General features: G+C 50.2%; 1 protein-coding gene across 2 annotated transcripts in view; it reads right to left on the reverse strand.

The window, feature by feature from the left end:
* Positions 1-233: 233 nt before the first annotated feature.
* The window catches only part of LOC145505810 (uncharacterized), a 118,825-nt gene continuing 106,201 nt past the window's right edge, over positions 234-12,857 (reverse strand). Inside the window, exons 35-38 of one of the 2 annotated variants that reach the window (XM_081488728.1) lie at positions 7,693-7,914; positions 5,243-5,392; positions 2,376-2,599; positions 234-568 (exon numbers count right to left, since the gene is read on the reverse strand). In XM_081488728.1, the coding sequence (XP_081344854.1) occupies positions 250-568; positions 2,376-2,599; positions 5,243-5,392; positions 7,693-7,914 (915 nt within the window). In that variant the 3' untranslated portion in view covers positions 234-249. The remainder of the gene's footprint in view (positions 569-2,375; positions 2,600-5,242; positions 5,393-7,692; positions 7,915-12,857) is intronic. The other variant, XM_081488738.1, reaches the window with a different exon arrangement.

Here is a 12,857-nt window from a genome sequence, read left to right on the forward strand (position 1 = left end):
ACCTGCCTATGGTTACTTTCACGAAGCTGTCTGCTCCCTGAGAACAGAAAACTTCCCTGCAGCTGCTGTGCCCAGCACAGGCCAGGCCCAACGTTACAGAGGCAGGCTCTGGCTGAGTTCATGATGATGTGGCTAAGCCGGCGGTCCAAACATCAAGACTCACTTGTCGCTGTGTGATTACGGAATGATTAAAGACTAGCCAGTTTTAAAAATCTTACACCTCTGAGCGTAGCAAATGTATATCTGATTTTATTCTGGGTAAAAAGAGAAAAAAACAAAAAAGAAACAAATAAAACACAAAACCAGTGTGCTGGGGGAGGGACGCAGCAGGGAGGCCAGAGTCTTGATGTCCAGCTTGTCTACCTCTTGCTCCGGGCTGTGCAGCCTCCTTTGGGGCTTGGAGCGCCCACTGCTGGGCAGGCAGGAGTCGGCAAGCGAGGAGGTGGGACACAGGTTGAGGGAGCTCACAGATTCACGACGACGAAGGTTGCCTAAGCTCCCCCTGCACACTCTGCTCTCAATCTCCTCGACCCGCTGCTCCGTGTTCTCCTTCTCTTCTTGGATCAACCTAAAATAGAATAAAACTCTTCACCTGCCTTTGTCAGCAGAGGAACGTGTCTGGACAACAAATGTGGGCTTGCATTCTGTGTCACGATTAGCAAATTCCAGGAACAGTTGCTCAACTAACATCTCAGCAAAAAGGTAGGACTTTCCCTCTTTTCAACAGTCTCAAACTTAGAATAATTATCATTGAGTCTTACAAAGTGGCCCCTGATCGTTCACGTTTGATTTGACTGATTTACTCTAACATTCTGACGGGGCCTGGGTGGCGCCTCTCTCCCTGTGAAGAGATAACCTGAAGTTGACAACCTTCACCTTCCCCGCTCTCAGGGCAGAGATGCACGGCAGTGCCTCAAGTCTTTTCCACTGGGAATCGGGAACTCTGTATAATCAAACAGCAATTCACGAACAAGCTGGAGTTTCTAAACACAAGTCTCCAGACCAGATGAAGTGCTGAGTTGATTTTTTTTTTTTAAGGTTCTATACATACAAACGCATCACTTGATGCAGTTCTCCACCAGCTTTGTGTGAGTTTCTGGATTCATGTCAATGTGCTGCATTAACCTGTAATTCATGGTTACTGCTTTTCTCCCCTAATGTGTGGTGGATGATTTTATACAGCAGTTTAAATACTCGATTATGCAAATAAAATGATTTTCAAATTTAACTACAAGATTCTTACAGGTCGTAACCTCTCCAGTTTCACTTCTGCTTATACATACTGGAAGTTTTTCACCGTTGATAACAAGTTGATGGACAGCATTTGCCATTTACATCAAGTTAACTTGTGGCATAAGGAAAAATCACCTTTACCTGACAACGTGCTGTAAAAATAAAAATATTAATATATAACCGTTCCAGATTACCTGCGGGGACGGGGAAAGACAATCTTTCTGAGCTGTCTGTGCTCAAAGCCGGCCCACAGAGCAGTCTGTCTACGGCGTCAGAAGTGCAGGCGGCACCACCTGCGTTTGCTGGTTGGCCGTCACCCCCGCCTTTCCCCCGGGCCCCCCGTGCTCGGCCGACAGGAACGGGCACCTCGGCCTGGGCTGACGTGACAAGAACAATCTGAGCAGCGGCTCTGCCAGGTCCTGTGCAGGGTCACCGGCCTGCGACCAACTCTGAACGTGGACTCGGGACAGGAGGCATGGCTGTGCGGGTGTGGTACCAGGCAGATCTCGGGGCCCCCAGCCACCCGGCTGCACCCAGACCCAAGGCCCCCTGTTCACCACGAGGCCGGCCTTTGGATTCTAGCCCGTTTTGTAAATTGTTATAACTGCCAAGACGGTGTCTAAGGAAAACATCTTCAATATACTGATGAGATGAGAAAAACTCAAACACATGTCCTTGGACCACTGTCTTACTTACAACAAGCCAATCTTCACACTGTATTAACTTTAAAAGGAAAATGCAGATCTGAGTGGGAATTTGCCAACCCCAAAACCCCAGCTTTTCTGTTCTAGGTGGCTTTTCACCAGAACGTGGGCGGCTCCGAAGGACAAACGAGGGCGAACCCTCAGTGCCGGAGGGTGCACGGGCCACAGGGGGACACCGCCTTGGCACCTCACCCACCTTGGGGCTCAGAGCTGAGAGGGGAACACCCCACAGCGCCTCCCCACAGAGTGCTGACAACACACTGTGGACCGAACGCCCTGGCTGACTGAGCTCTATAATCAAGGGCCATCTCGGAACTGAAAATTCTTGAAGCAGACCTGAAGTCAGTTTTCTTACTAGGGAACACTCAAGACTTGTCTAAGGAGAACAGCTCCTCAGAGAAACCAAGTTTCCAGGAAGCTGGGCTCGGGCGCACCCACCGGATCTCTTCGTTGATGCCGTCCAGCTGCTCCTGAAGCATCGCAGTCAGAGTCTCGGCATCGCCCTGCCCTCTGGGCGACAGCAGAGCGGCCGAGCTGCAGAGGGTGGCCCTGTCGTCCTCGCCGTCAGACACGTCCACGTCACTCTCGAACGCCTGGGCCACGCTGGCCGGCACGCTGGCTTCCTTGGCGCGCTCGCAGTCCTGTTTCTTCGGGGTCTGCACCTGGGCACGAGAGGACCACGTCTCGTCAGTGACCACGATTTTACATGGGAGCCCTGACTTTGGATAAATGGGCCATGCTTATGAGACACTGCCATCTCTTAAGCGAGCAGTACTGAAGAAACGGGCAGGAGGAGAATCCAGTTCCTAGATGGCCTGGTGACATTCAGGTCTTAGCGTGGACGGAAGGCAATCCTATGAGGTTTTTCATAAGGGTGGGCTGATGGAGTCAGAGACAAAAACCGAAAATTAAAAAAAAATACATCCATGCTTCCTTCAGCCAGGCGGAAGGAAAAGAAAAAAAAAATCCTTCAGCTCCGCAGCAGCTGGGTCCACCTCAGCCGTCATCACTTGTACTAGTTCACCGAGGAGTACAGTCCTCACAGGTTCCCAGCCCTCCGTTTTCCAGGCTGGTCTGAACACCTCAGACAGGAGCGAGCAGGGGCAGCCAGGGGACCGGAAGGCCAGCCCCCCGCGGCTCTCCTCTCCGGGCACAGGCACTCGGGCTGTTCTGGGGGACGGCCCCTCACACCCCAGGGGTGGCTCTGTCATCAGAGATGCCCGGGAGAGTGCCTGCTGGGCCCCATCCTGCTCTTCCACTCTCACACCTCACACCCTTCTCTCTGCAAATCTCCCCCCTGCCCCACTCTCAACCCAGGTCCTGCCTTCTTTTCCCAGACATGACCTCAAAGCAACCAAGGGGCAGCCTTGAGGGGCTGGTTTGCCGGCTCCCTGTCCCCCGTTGCCTGTGCCCTCACCCTCTGTCTTCGTCACAATCCCTCCCCAGGGCTGGGCCACCCCCTTCGCTGGCTCCAGCACCTCCTGCCATCATTCCTGCTCCGCTCCAGCGAACCAGCTGCCTATGGGTTCACCCCCATCAGCCCGGTCAGCACATCCTCTCCCTTTTCTCACCTTAAAATCGCACAATGGGAACCAGCAGATTCCTCCTCCAGGGCTCCCTGCAGCACCCACTGCAGGTCTCTGAAAGCTCCCTGGGAGCGGCCTCTACTGTCCCCTGCCCCACCCGGTCTCCAGCTCTCTGCAAGCAGGTGGTGTGCCCCACCCCGCAGGGCAGTTCCCCGGGGGCGCCAAGGAACCCATGTTATCAAGCCCCCTCCCCTCCTTGCCCCCGCAGCATGTCTCTCCCTGGGCTCCAGGCCCCTCCCTCTCTGGGGTTATTCCTCAGTCCCTCGCGCCCCTTCTCAACCTTGGAATGTGGGGCACCCCACGGCTCTACTCTTGCACCCCATCTCTCTCCACCAGCACATGCCTGGTGACTTTACCATGCTCGTGCCTTTAAATGCCATCTGTATGCCCACGACCCTGAGTCCTCTCCCGGATCCAGGCCGGAACACTCAGCTGCTGACGGGCTCGTCCACTTGAACAGGGCTGAGGCCGGCTCTTAGCTCCCCACCCCAGTGCCCTCCTCACTTCAGGAAACAGGCTCCGGCCTCGAGCTGCTCAGGCCTGAGCCCGGGGTCCTCCCTGATGTGGCCCTCTCTCTCCGTTATCCCAGCTTGTTGACACGACCCTTGATCTATCTCCGAGTGGCTCCTTCTCTTCCTGCCTCTGGGGCTCTGTTCAAGGTCACCCTCCTGGTGTCACCTCGTTGGCCACCCTGTTCACACTCAATCGTCCCCCCTTCCTTGGACAACTCGGGCACTCTGGTCTCCTTTCCCTGCTCGTTACTGTCAACAGGCTGCGCGGGCTTAAAAATGGATCCACAAATTCTTCCATCCTCCTCCCTTCAAGAGGCAGAGGGGGCAACTCCTGCTCAGCCCCTGAGCGAGGCAGGACTTCGCAGCTCACTCTCGCAAACAGAACTGAAGGTGTGCGGCTTCCGAGACCGGGGCGCGAAAGGCCCCGGGATACACCCCGCACTCTCGCTCTCAGAGGGTGTTCCGAGGAAAGCCAGGCCATGAAGAGATCCACACGGCAGGGACCTGGGCCTGTCCCCACCAGCCAGGTGAGTCTGAAAGCCTGCCATCCAGCCCTGGGGGGCCTTCCCATGTTTGCGTCCTCAGGAGGCCCTGAACCAGGCCCACCTGCTGCAAAGCACAGAAACTGGACTGTGACCTGCTCACTGGGAAGCCACTAAGCTTTGCAGTGATTTGTTACATGGCAGTGGATAAAGAACGCACACGGTTTTTAATTCACTGCTGGAGTCCTAGTTCTGACGATGTCTGGCCCAAACTAGCTGCTCACTGAACATGGCAGCTCAAAACACAGACATGTATGAAAAAATACATGCCATAAATGAGGCGAAAATACAAAGGTACTTAAACTTCCAATGAGAATTCTTCTCACTATAAAATGATGGGTATGTGTATCCATTTACTCGCAGGATGATTTCAATCAAAACGGTGCTAATTAGTACTGTGCTGGGCCTCACAGTAGGCCACAAGTTATCAAAATTGGTTCTTTTAAGAAAAAAAAGCATGCCTTAAAAGGAAACTCGTAGCCAGAAAAAGGAAAATGGGAAGACATAAAGCGATCTATCAACGCTTTGTTCCAAAACCATTTCAGGACCACAGTGTGAGGGGGCAGGTGCCTTACAACGTGGGAGTCACATGAAAAGGTGTTTACCTTCCTTCCTCAGGAATTCACCACTATAAAAGTCAGACACAGTTCAGTAAAAGCCGTTACCTGTCGATGCATAGAATCCTTATCTGCGATTTCATTTTCAAGTTTATCATTGAGGTCGTCGTGCACAGAGGTGGCTTCGCGCTGGGCGGCAAGGTAGCATCTCTCAAGGGTAGTGATTCGCACCTCCACGTCCGTGTTCTGGACCATGGCCTACACCGGGCATTGCAGAGTAGAAAAGGTAAGTCATTATCATGGAACATTCCGATACACGTACGCGTAAAAAAGTTGGACTAAATCCTAAGTTTCAACTCAAAAATAAAGTTAGCGTCCTCAAAATTAAAGTCCTAGACACGGCAGTTTCCTCGGACGTGAGCAAAAACGTGCCTACTTAAAATGTCACATTTGCCACGATTGGCACCCATATGTCTGTATTAACGTTCTGTCTGGCCACTCGGTTTCCCAAGCTTCTCTTCAACATAATCAACCCAAACAGCAAAGAGTATACTAAACTACCCTGTTATTGCATGAATTCCAGGAGGAATGGTATCTGGCATGAAGTCACGACCTCTGTCTGCTACACCACACAGGCGGACTGGATCCACAAGAGGGAGGGACCTTCGACAGATCCAACAGGGACCTCTGAGGCTCGTTTCCTCGGGTAAAAGTCGGAAAACTCTCATGCAATTTCCTCAGAATTCAAGTAATAGTAATGAGTGGAAACAGAAGTCAAAGTTTAACACAACTGGAAGCAGCCTTCTCAAGCCTAATTCTTCTAAAGCAGACTTACACCACATGTATGAAAGGGTCAAACCAGGACCAGAACTTGCTGCTGGTGCAACTCCCGTCCGCCAGGTCAAAATCCACTGCAGGTCCCTCCGTAGTCGACTACTAAGTAACCAATGTGGGCAAAGGCCTGACATTAAAAGTGAAAGGTCTCAAGGCCGCTTTTCCCAGAATTCTCTACATATTGAACTCTGCCACCTAATCTCCTCCTGTTGCCAAAGAGTAGTGGGAAAAGGTTATACAAGCGTGCAAATATTCTGTTTTGAGTTCTCACCTTGAGCTCTCACAGAGAATTACTCACACCAAGCTACTAAACAAGGACACCTGCTGTAGCACATGTCGGAGGGGTTCTGTCTGAGACGGTCTCACGGGGGAGGGGTGGGGCAGGGTGGGCGCTGTCTGCCTGCCTACAAAGGAGAGGTGAGGCTCACAGGAGGAGGCCCGAACCCTCAGCACTCTTCTCTTTTCACAATGACCGTTAGGCAGTTTCTCATCAATCATGACAGCCGCAGACACGACCACCAGAAACATCATGACTCTACATGGTTACACAGCACGGGCCTGAGGCTCTGAGGGTGAGCAAACGCCACTCGACCTGTCTGACCGCCGGTATCAATGTCACACATCCCCTCAAGGAGCAGAACCTCAGAAAACTAGAGAAGACGGCCAGGCAAGCTGCCTCAGCAGGGGCCACACAGCGGGCTCCCATCTCTCCGAGAGAACGGGCTCCACAGACGTCACCAGACTCGCCTGAGTGAACCCGAAGGAAATTTCAGCATCATCAGGTATACATTCGACAGGCAGGTGGGGGGGATGAACTGGGAGACTGGGGTTGACGTATGTACACTACTGAGACTATGCGTAAAGTCAACAACGAGTAAGGACCTACTCTACAGCACAGGGCAGTCTACTCAGGGCTCTGTGGTGAAGTAAATGGGTAGGAAATCTAAAAAGAGGGATATATGTAGACACACACACACGTATATATATATATATATATATATATATATATATATATAAATATAAATATAAATATAAATATAAATATATATATATATATGACGGATTCACTTTGCTGTACAGCAGACATTGACACAGCAGTGTAAAGCAACTGCTAACTGCTAAGTCGCTTCGGTCGTGTCCGACTCTGTGCGACCCCACAGACGGTAGCCCACCAGGCTCCCCTGTCCCTGGGATTCTCCAGGCAAGAATACTGGAGTGGGTTGCCATTTCCTTCTCCAGTGTATCAAAGGGAAAAGTGAAAGTGAAGTCGCTCAGTTGTGTCCGACTCTTAGCGACCCCATGGACTGTAGCCTACCAGGCTCCTCCATCCATGGGATTTTCCAGGCAAGAGTACTGGAGTGGGGTACCATTGCCTTCTCCAAGAAAAAGGAAAGCAACTAGACTCCAATAAATGAATGAATGGATGAATGAATTTTTCAAAGAGGAACACACTGGGCACCCTAGAACTTGTAGAAATGAGGAGTCCACACCCAGGGTGAGCACAGCGCTAGGGATGCCCTCGTGTTGCTCCACTGCCAATGGACCGCCTGGACCAGGCCTCTTCTACCCCAGAGATCTCGACGCAGAGGCGGGGAGGCCGCCAGTCGCGGTCTCGCCAGCGCTCTGTGCTCCTACTCACGCAGCCATCCCAAAGCTCAGATCAGCCGGAGAACAAGGGACCCACATTCCACCTCAGGACAACAGACACGTCCGCTGTCACTCACTTCGCGGACATCCCGCTGTGGTTGTCTGTTCGCTTCCTCGGACGCGAGGAGCTCCTTCCTGGCCGTGTCCGGGTCCTCCTCCGGCTCTCTCACGTAGGCAGAGAGGTTTGCCAGGCACTCCTTCGACTGGCTCTGCTCCCCTGACTGCCTCTCGATGACCTCCTGGAGCTCGATCACCTTAGCCAGGTCTTCCTCGTGGCTTGGGGAGCCGTCGGAGGATCTCTAAGGGGGAAAGGAAGCCTTAGACAGACAGCCTTGTTTTGGGAGGGAGGGAACACAGCATTTCCGGGCAATCGGTGAGGTCAAAACTTTCTTCTGCACTCTGGGAGCTCACACGACCCTCACGGCCACTCAGATCTACATGGTGCATTGCTGACAGGTCCCAACAGCCCCGCACAGACTGGATGGTAAGGCGAGAACCAGACAGAGAGCGAGACCGAGGACTTGCCTTTCCATTGGTGCTTGGCATGTTTACTTGCTCGGGATTTACATCAAGCACCCCGTCCGTTAGTAGCTTTCCCCAGTTATTCTGCTCTTTAAGAATCATCTGCTAAACGTGAAGTCCACCGGACTTTAGGAAGCATCACTACGAACAAAGCTAGTGGAGCTGATGGAATTCCAGCTGAGCTATCTCAAATCCTGAAAGATGATGCTGTGAAAGTGCTATATTCAATATGCCAGCAAATATGGAAAACTCAGCGGTGGCCACAGGACTGGAAATGGTCAGTTTTCATCCCAATCCCAAAGAAAGGCAATGCCAAAGAATGCTCAAACTACCGCACAATGGCACTCATCTCACGTGCTAGTAAAGTAATGCTTAAAATTCTCTAAGCCAGGCTTCAGCGATAGGTGAACCGTGAACTTCCAGATGTTCAAGCTGATTTTAGAAAAGGCAGAGGAACCAGAGATCAAATTGCCAATATCTGCTGGATCATCGAAAAAGCAAGAGAGTTCCCGAAAAACATCGATTTCTGCTTTATGGACTATGCCAAACAAAGCCTTTGACTGTGTGGATCACAATCAACTGTGGAAAATTCTGAGAGAGATGGGAATACCAGACCATCTGACCTGTCTCTTGGGAAACCTGTACGCAGGTCAGGAAGCAACAGTTAGAACTGGACATGGAACAACAGACTGGTTCCAAATAGGAAAACGAGGACGTCAAGGCTGTGTGTCCTTGTCACCCTGCTTATTTAACTTAGACGCAGGGTACATCATGAGAGACGCTGGGCTGGAAGAAACACAAGCTGGAATCGAGACTGCCGGGAGAAACATCAATAACCTCAGATATGCAGATGACACCACCCTTACGGCAGAAAGTGGAAAAGAACTAAAGAGCCTCTTGATGAAAGTGAAAGAGGAGAGTGAAAAAGTTGGCTTAAAGCTCAACGTTCAGAAAACTAAGATCATGGCATCAGGTCCCATCACCTCATGGGAAATAGATGGGGAAACTGTGGAAACAGTGTCAGACTTTATGTTTGGGGGCTCCAAAATCACTGCTGATGGTGACTGCAGCCACGAAACTGAAAGACGCTTACGCCTTGGAAGGAAGGTTTTGGCCAACTTAGATGGCATATTTAAAAGCAGAGACACTACTTTGCCAACAAAAGTCCGTCTAGTCAAGGCTATGGTTTTTCCAGTGGTCGTGTATGGATGTGAGAGTCGGACGGTGAAGAAAGCTGAGCGCCACAGAACTGATGCCTTTGAACTGTGGTGTGGGAGAAGACTCTTGAGAGTCCCTTGGAGTGCAAGGAGATCCGAACAGTCCATCCTAAAGGGGATCAATCCTGGGTGTTCATTGGAAGGACTGATGTTGAAGCTGAAACTCCAACACTTTGGCCACCTCATGCGAAGAGCTGACTCATTGGAAAAGACCCTAATGCTGGGAAGGATTGAGGGCAGGAGGAGAAGGGGACGACAGAGGATGAGATGGCTGGATGGCATCACTGACTCGATGGACATGGGTTTGGGTGGACTCCGGGAGCTGGTGACGGACAGGGAGGCCTGGCGTGCTGCGATTCATGGGGTTGCAAAGATTCGGACACGACTGAGCGACTGAACTCAACTGAAGTCTTCACTAAGAGATACTCTTCTATCAATCTCGAGGGGAGGGAGATGGGAGGGAGGTTCAAAAGGGAGGGGATATATGTGTACCTATGCCTGATTTTTCCTGCGATTTGACAGACAAGAACAAAATTCTGTAAAGCAATTATCCTTCAATTAAAAAATAAGCTAATTGAAAAAAAAAAAAAAAAGATCTCTCCTGGACGCCCAGCTTTTCCGCTGGTCCTGGGTCTGAGGACAGGAAACAGTGGTGGCAACAGTGTGGGGAACAGATAAACCCCTTCAGGGTCCAGACAGGTCTCACTTATACATGTGGGCGTGTGGTTCAGCCAGGGGAGGTTTTAGGAAGCATGCATGGAAAGTATTTTTATAAACAATGAGTGCGTCGTTTTAACCAACTAACCTGTGGCTTTGTAATGGGATTCTGTAAAGAATACTGATCCACTGCAGCTCCACAGGAGCTTGGTGACAACAAAGTGACTTACTGCAAAATACAGCTGAACTCGTTTAACAGCAGCTGGATAAACTGTGCACTCTCCCCTGATCTCTAACAACCACCCTCAGACAACAGAAGGCTACAAAAGCTAGAAATTATCCACATGGAACTGAAGAGGGATCAATCTCAAATTCAAGTTAAAAGAAGCATTTATAAAAATCAGAAAACAACAAAGAACAGAGCAGGGAAGTGACACACCTGGGCTGACTAGGACTGAATGCAGACAAACACCTGCCTCAAAGTCAGGGACCACGGCCAGGCCCTTCCCCCGGGCCTTGTCCTGAGAAAGGCCTCTGGGTCCCCAGCCTGGCACCCTCCGCCAGGATGGGAGCCCGCCCCACGGGTGCCCACGTGAGTCGGATGGGCAGTACCGTGTCCTCATTTAACAGGAGGGCAAAGCAGGCCACAAAGCGGGCAAGCGGCACACCCAGGTCACCAACCTCAGGGTGACGGAGCTACTCTGCTGTGCCCGGCAGAAGGGTTCCTGGGCACTGAGCTGCCTGAACCGGAGCGCGGCTGCCCAAGTCCTGTGGGAAGGCCCCAGGAGTGCTCCATCAGCGGGCTGGGAGCAGGAGAGGGACAAGGAAGGCCAGCCCTCGGGCCACTGGACTCCAACAACAGGGGCTCATCCAAGTGACCCGAGGGGAGAGGCAGCGAGCTCCCTCCTGAGGCTCCCTCCATCAGGGTTGCTGTGATGGACAGGAGGGCCTCTGGAGGAAAGCGGGATGGACGGCACCACGGTTAAGTGTCCAGGCTCTGATCAGACCAGTCTGCACCGCACCGCTGGGTATGCGAGCCTGGGCACGGTGCCCGGCCTCTCTAAGCCTCAGTGTCCATATCTGCTGAATGGGGATAACAGCAGCCTGGACCTCACCTGGGTGTCTGCGGGATTAGATGACGGGCTCAGAAAGCACTGGACACGGTGCCTGGCACACAGAGTCTCCTGCACACTGCTACCCACCGTCATTAAATTGGCTTCCCCCAAATCTAATATCTATGGCTCTGATTCAGTCATTTCTTTTAAGAAAACACTACGTGGAAATTCCATGGTGGTCCAGAGGTGAGGACTTGGCACTTTCACTTTCACACCGGTCTGATCCCTGGTTGGGGAACTAACATCCCATTAGCTGTGCAGTATGGCCAAAAAAATAAGTAAAGAAAATTTTAAAAATAATAAATACTACTATGTCTATTATAAATAAGCATGAGATGATTAGAAGGCAAACAAGTGGGAGAAAGGCAAACTGTTACAATTGTCCCAACCAATGACCTATTTCCAACAGAACCATCAGTTCAGTTCAGTTCAGTTCAGTTCCGTTCCGTTCAGTCGCTCAGTCGTGTCTGACTCTTTGCGACCCCATGAATTGTAGCACGCCAGGCCTCCCTGTCCATCACTAACTCCCGGAGTCCACCCAAACCCATGTCCATCGAGTCAGTGATGCCATCCAGCCATCTCATCCTCTATTGTCCCCTTCTCCTCCTGCCCCCAATCCTACCCAGCATTAGGGTCTTTTCCAATGAGTCAACTCTTCGCGTGAGGTGGCCAAAGTACTGGAGTTTCAGCTTCAAAATCAGTCCTTCCAATGAACACCCAGGATTGATCTCCTTTAGGATGGATTGATTGCATCATCAGCATATTTTAAGTGGTGGGCGAGTTTCATTACTTCTATTAAAATGTCAATCATCCACCAGTACGTAACCACATAGTGTTCATTCACTAACACGATAAGGACTCTAATACTTCACAGAGAAACAAAGGCATGCTAAATTACTAAATAGTTTACCTTTCGACGATGCTTCCTTAACTCACTAGACTGATAGATGCATGCAAAGAAATGAAGAGAAACCAGATTTATTGCGACTTTGAAGCTAAAAATTCAAGAATCAATATAGGCAAAGACAGTAAAGCAAAAATGACGGCAAACATATAAGTGAGATGTAGATTTAGAGAACATGTAACTGGAAACAGAACAATTTGTTGGACCACATTAGTTAAATAAGCTATTCAAGATTTACTAGAGAAACACTATACATTATTCCTCAGGAAGATACAATTCTATTACAACATCATGATTTGTTAAAGCACAGCACTGTGTACAACAAAGGGCCTTAACAGTTGTCTGTTCTCAGCCAAACCTCTCTATAAGTTAGTTTCTCTTAATAAAAAAAACATGTTATACTTTAAAATAGTAATTTAACTGACGAGGAAGTTGCCGTAATACCTATTTTAACACTGAACAGATCTAACCACCTGTTGGACATTAATGTAAAATCGTTACCTAGAATTTGATTCCAAACTTCTGAAAATAAATTCATTAAAGCAGGTACCCTATGAAAATATGTAAGAATGAAAGCTAGCGTAACAGCAGGTGGAGTCTTCACATTTTATGAACCATAGAAGATACTTTGTAAAAGAGTCTCGTAGAGACATTAAGCATGCAAAAGCTGATGAGATTTACAGTCTCAAATACAAGCACCAACACAGAAAGGATGTTGTGTCAAAAGTCCATTAATTCTACACATAAGAGGATCATTTCTTCAGGTAAGCATAATCTCAGTTATGAATTACACAGGTTCTGTAGTGTATCATCCATCTACATTATGC

The sequence above is a fragment of the Giraffa tippelskirchi genome, chromosome 1, assembly GCF_054371585.1.
Source record: "Giraffa tippelskirchi isolate mGirTip1 chromosome 1, T2T-mGirTip1v1.2.pri, whole genome shotgun sequence".
Lineage (NCBI taxonomy): Eukaryota > Metazoa > Chordata > Mammalia > Artiodactyla > Giraffidae > Giraffa > Giraffa tippelskirchi.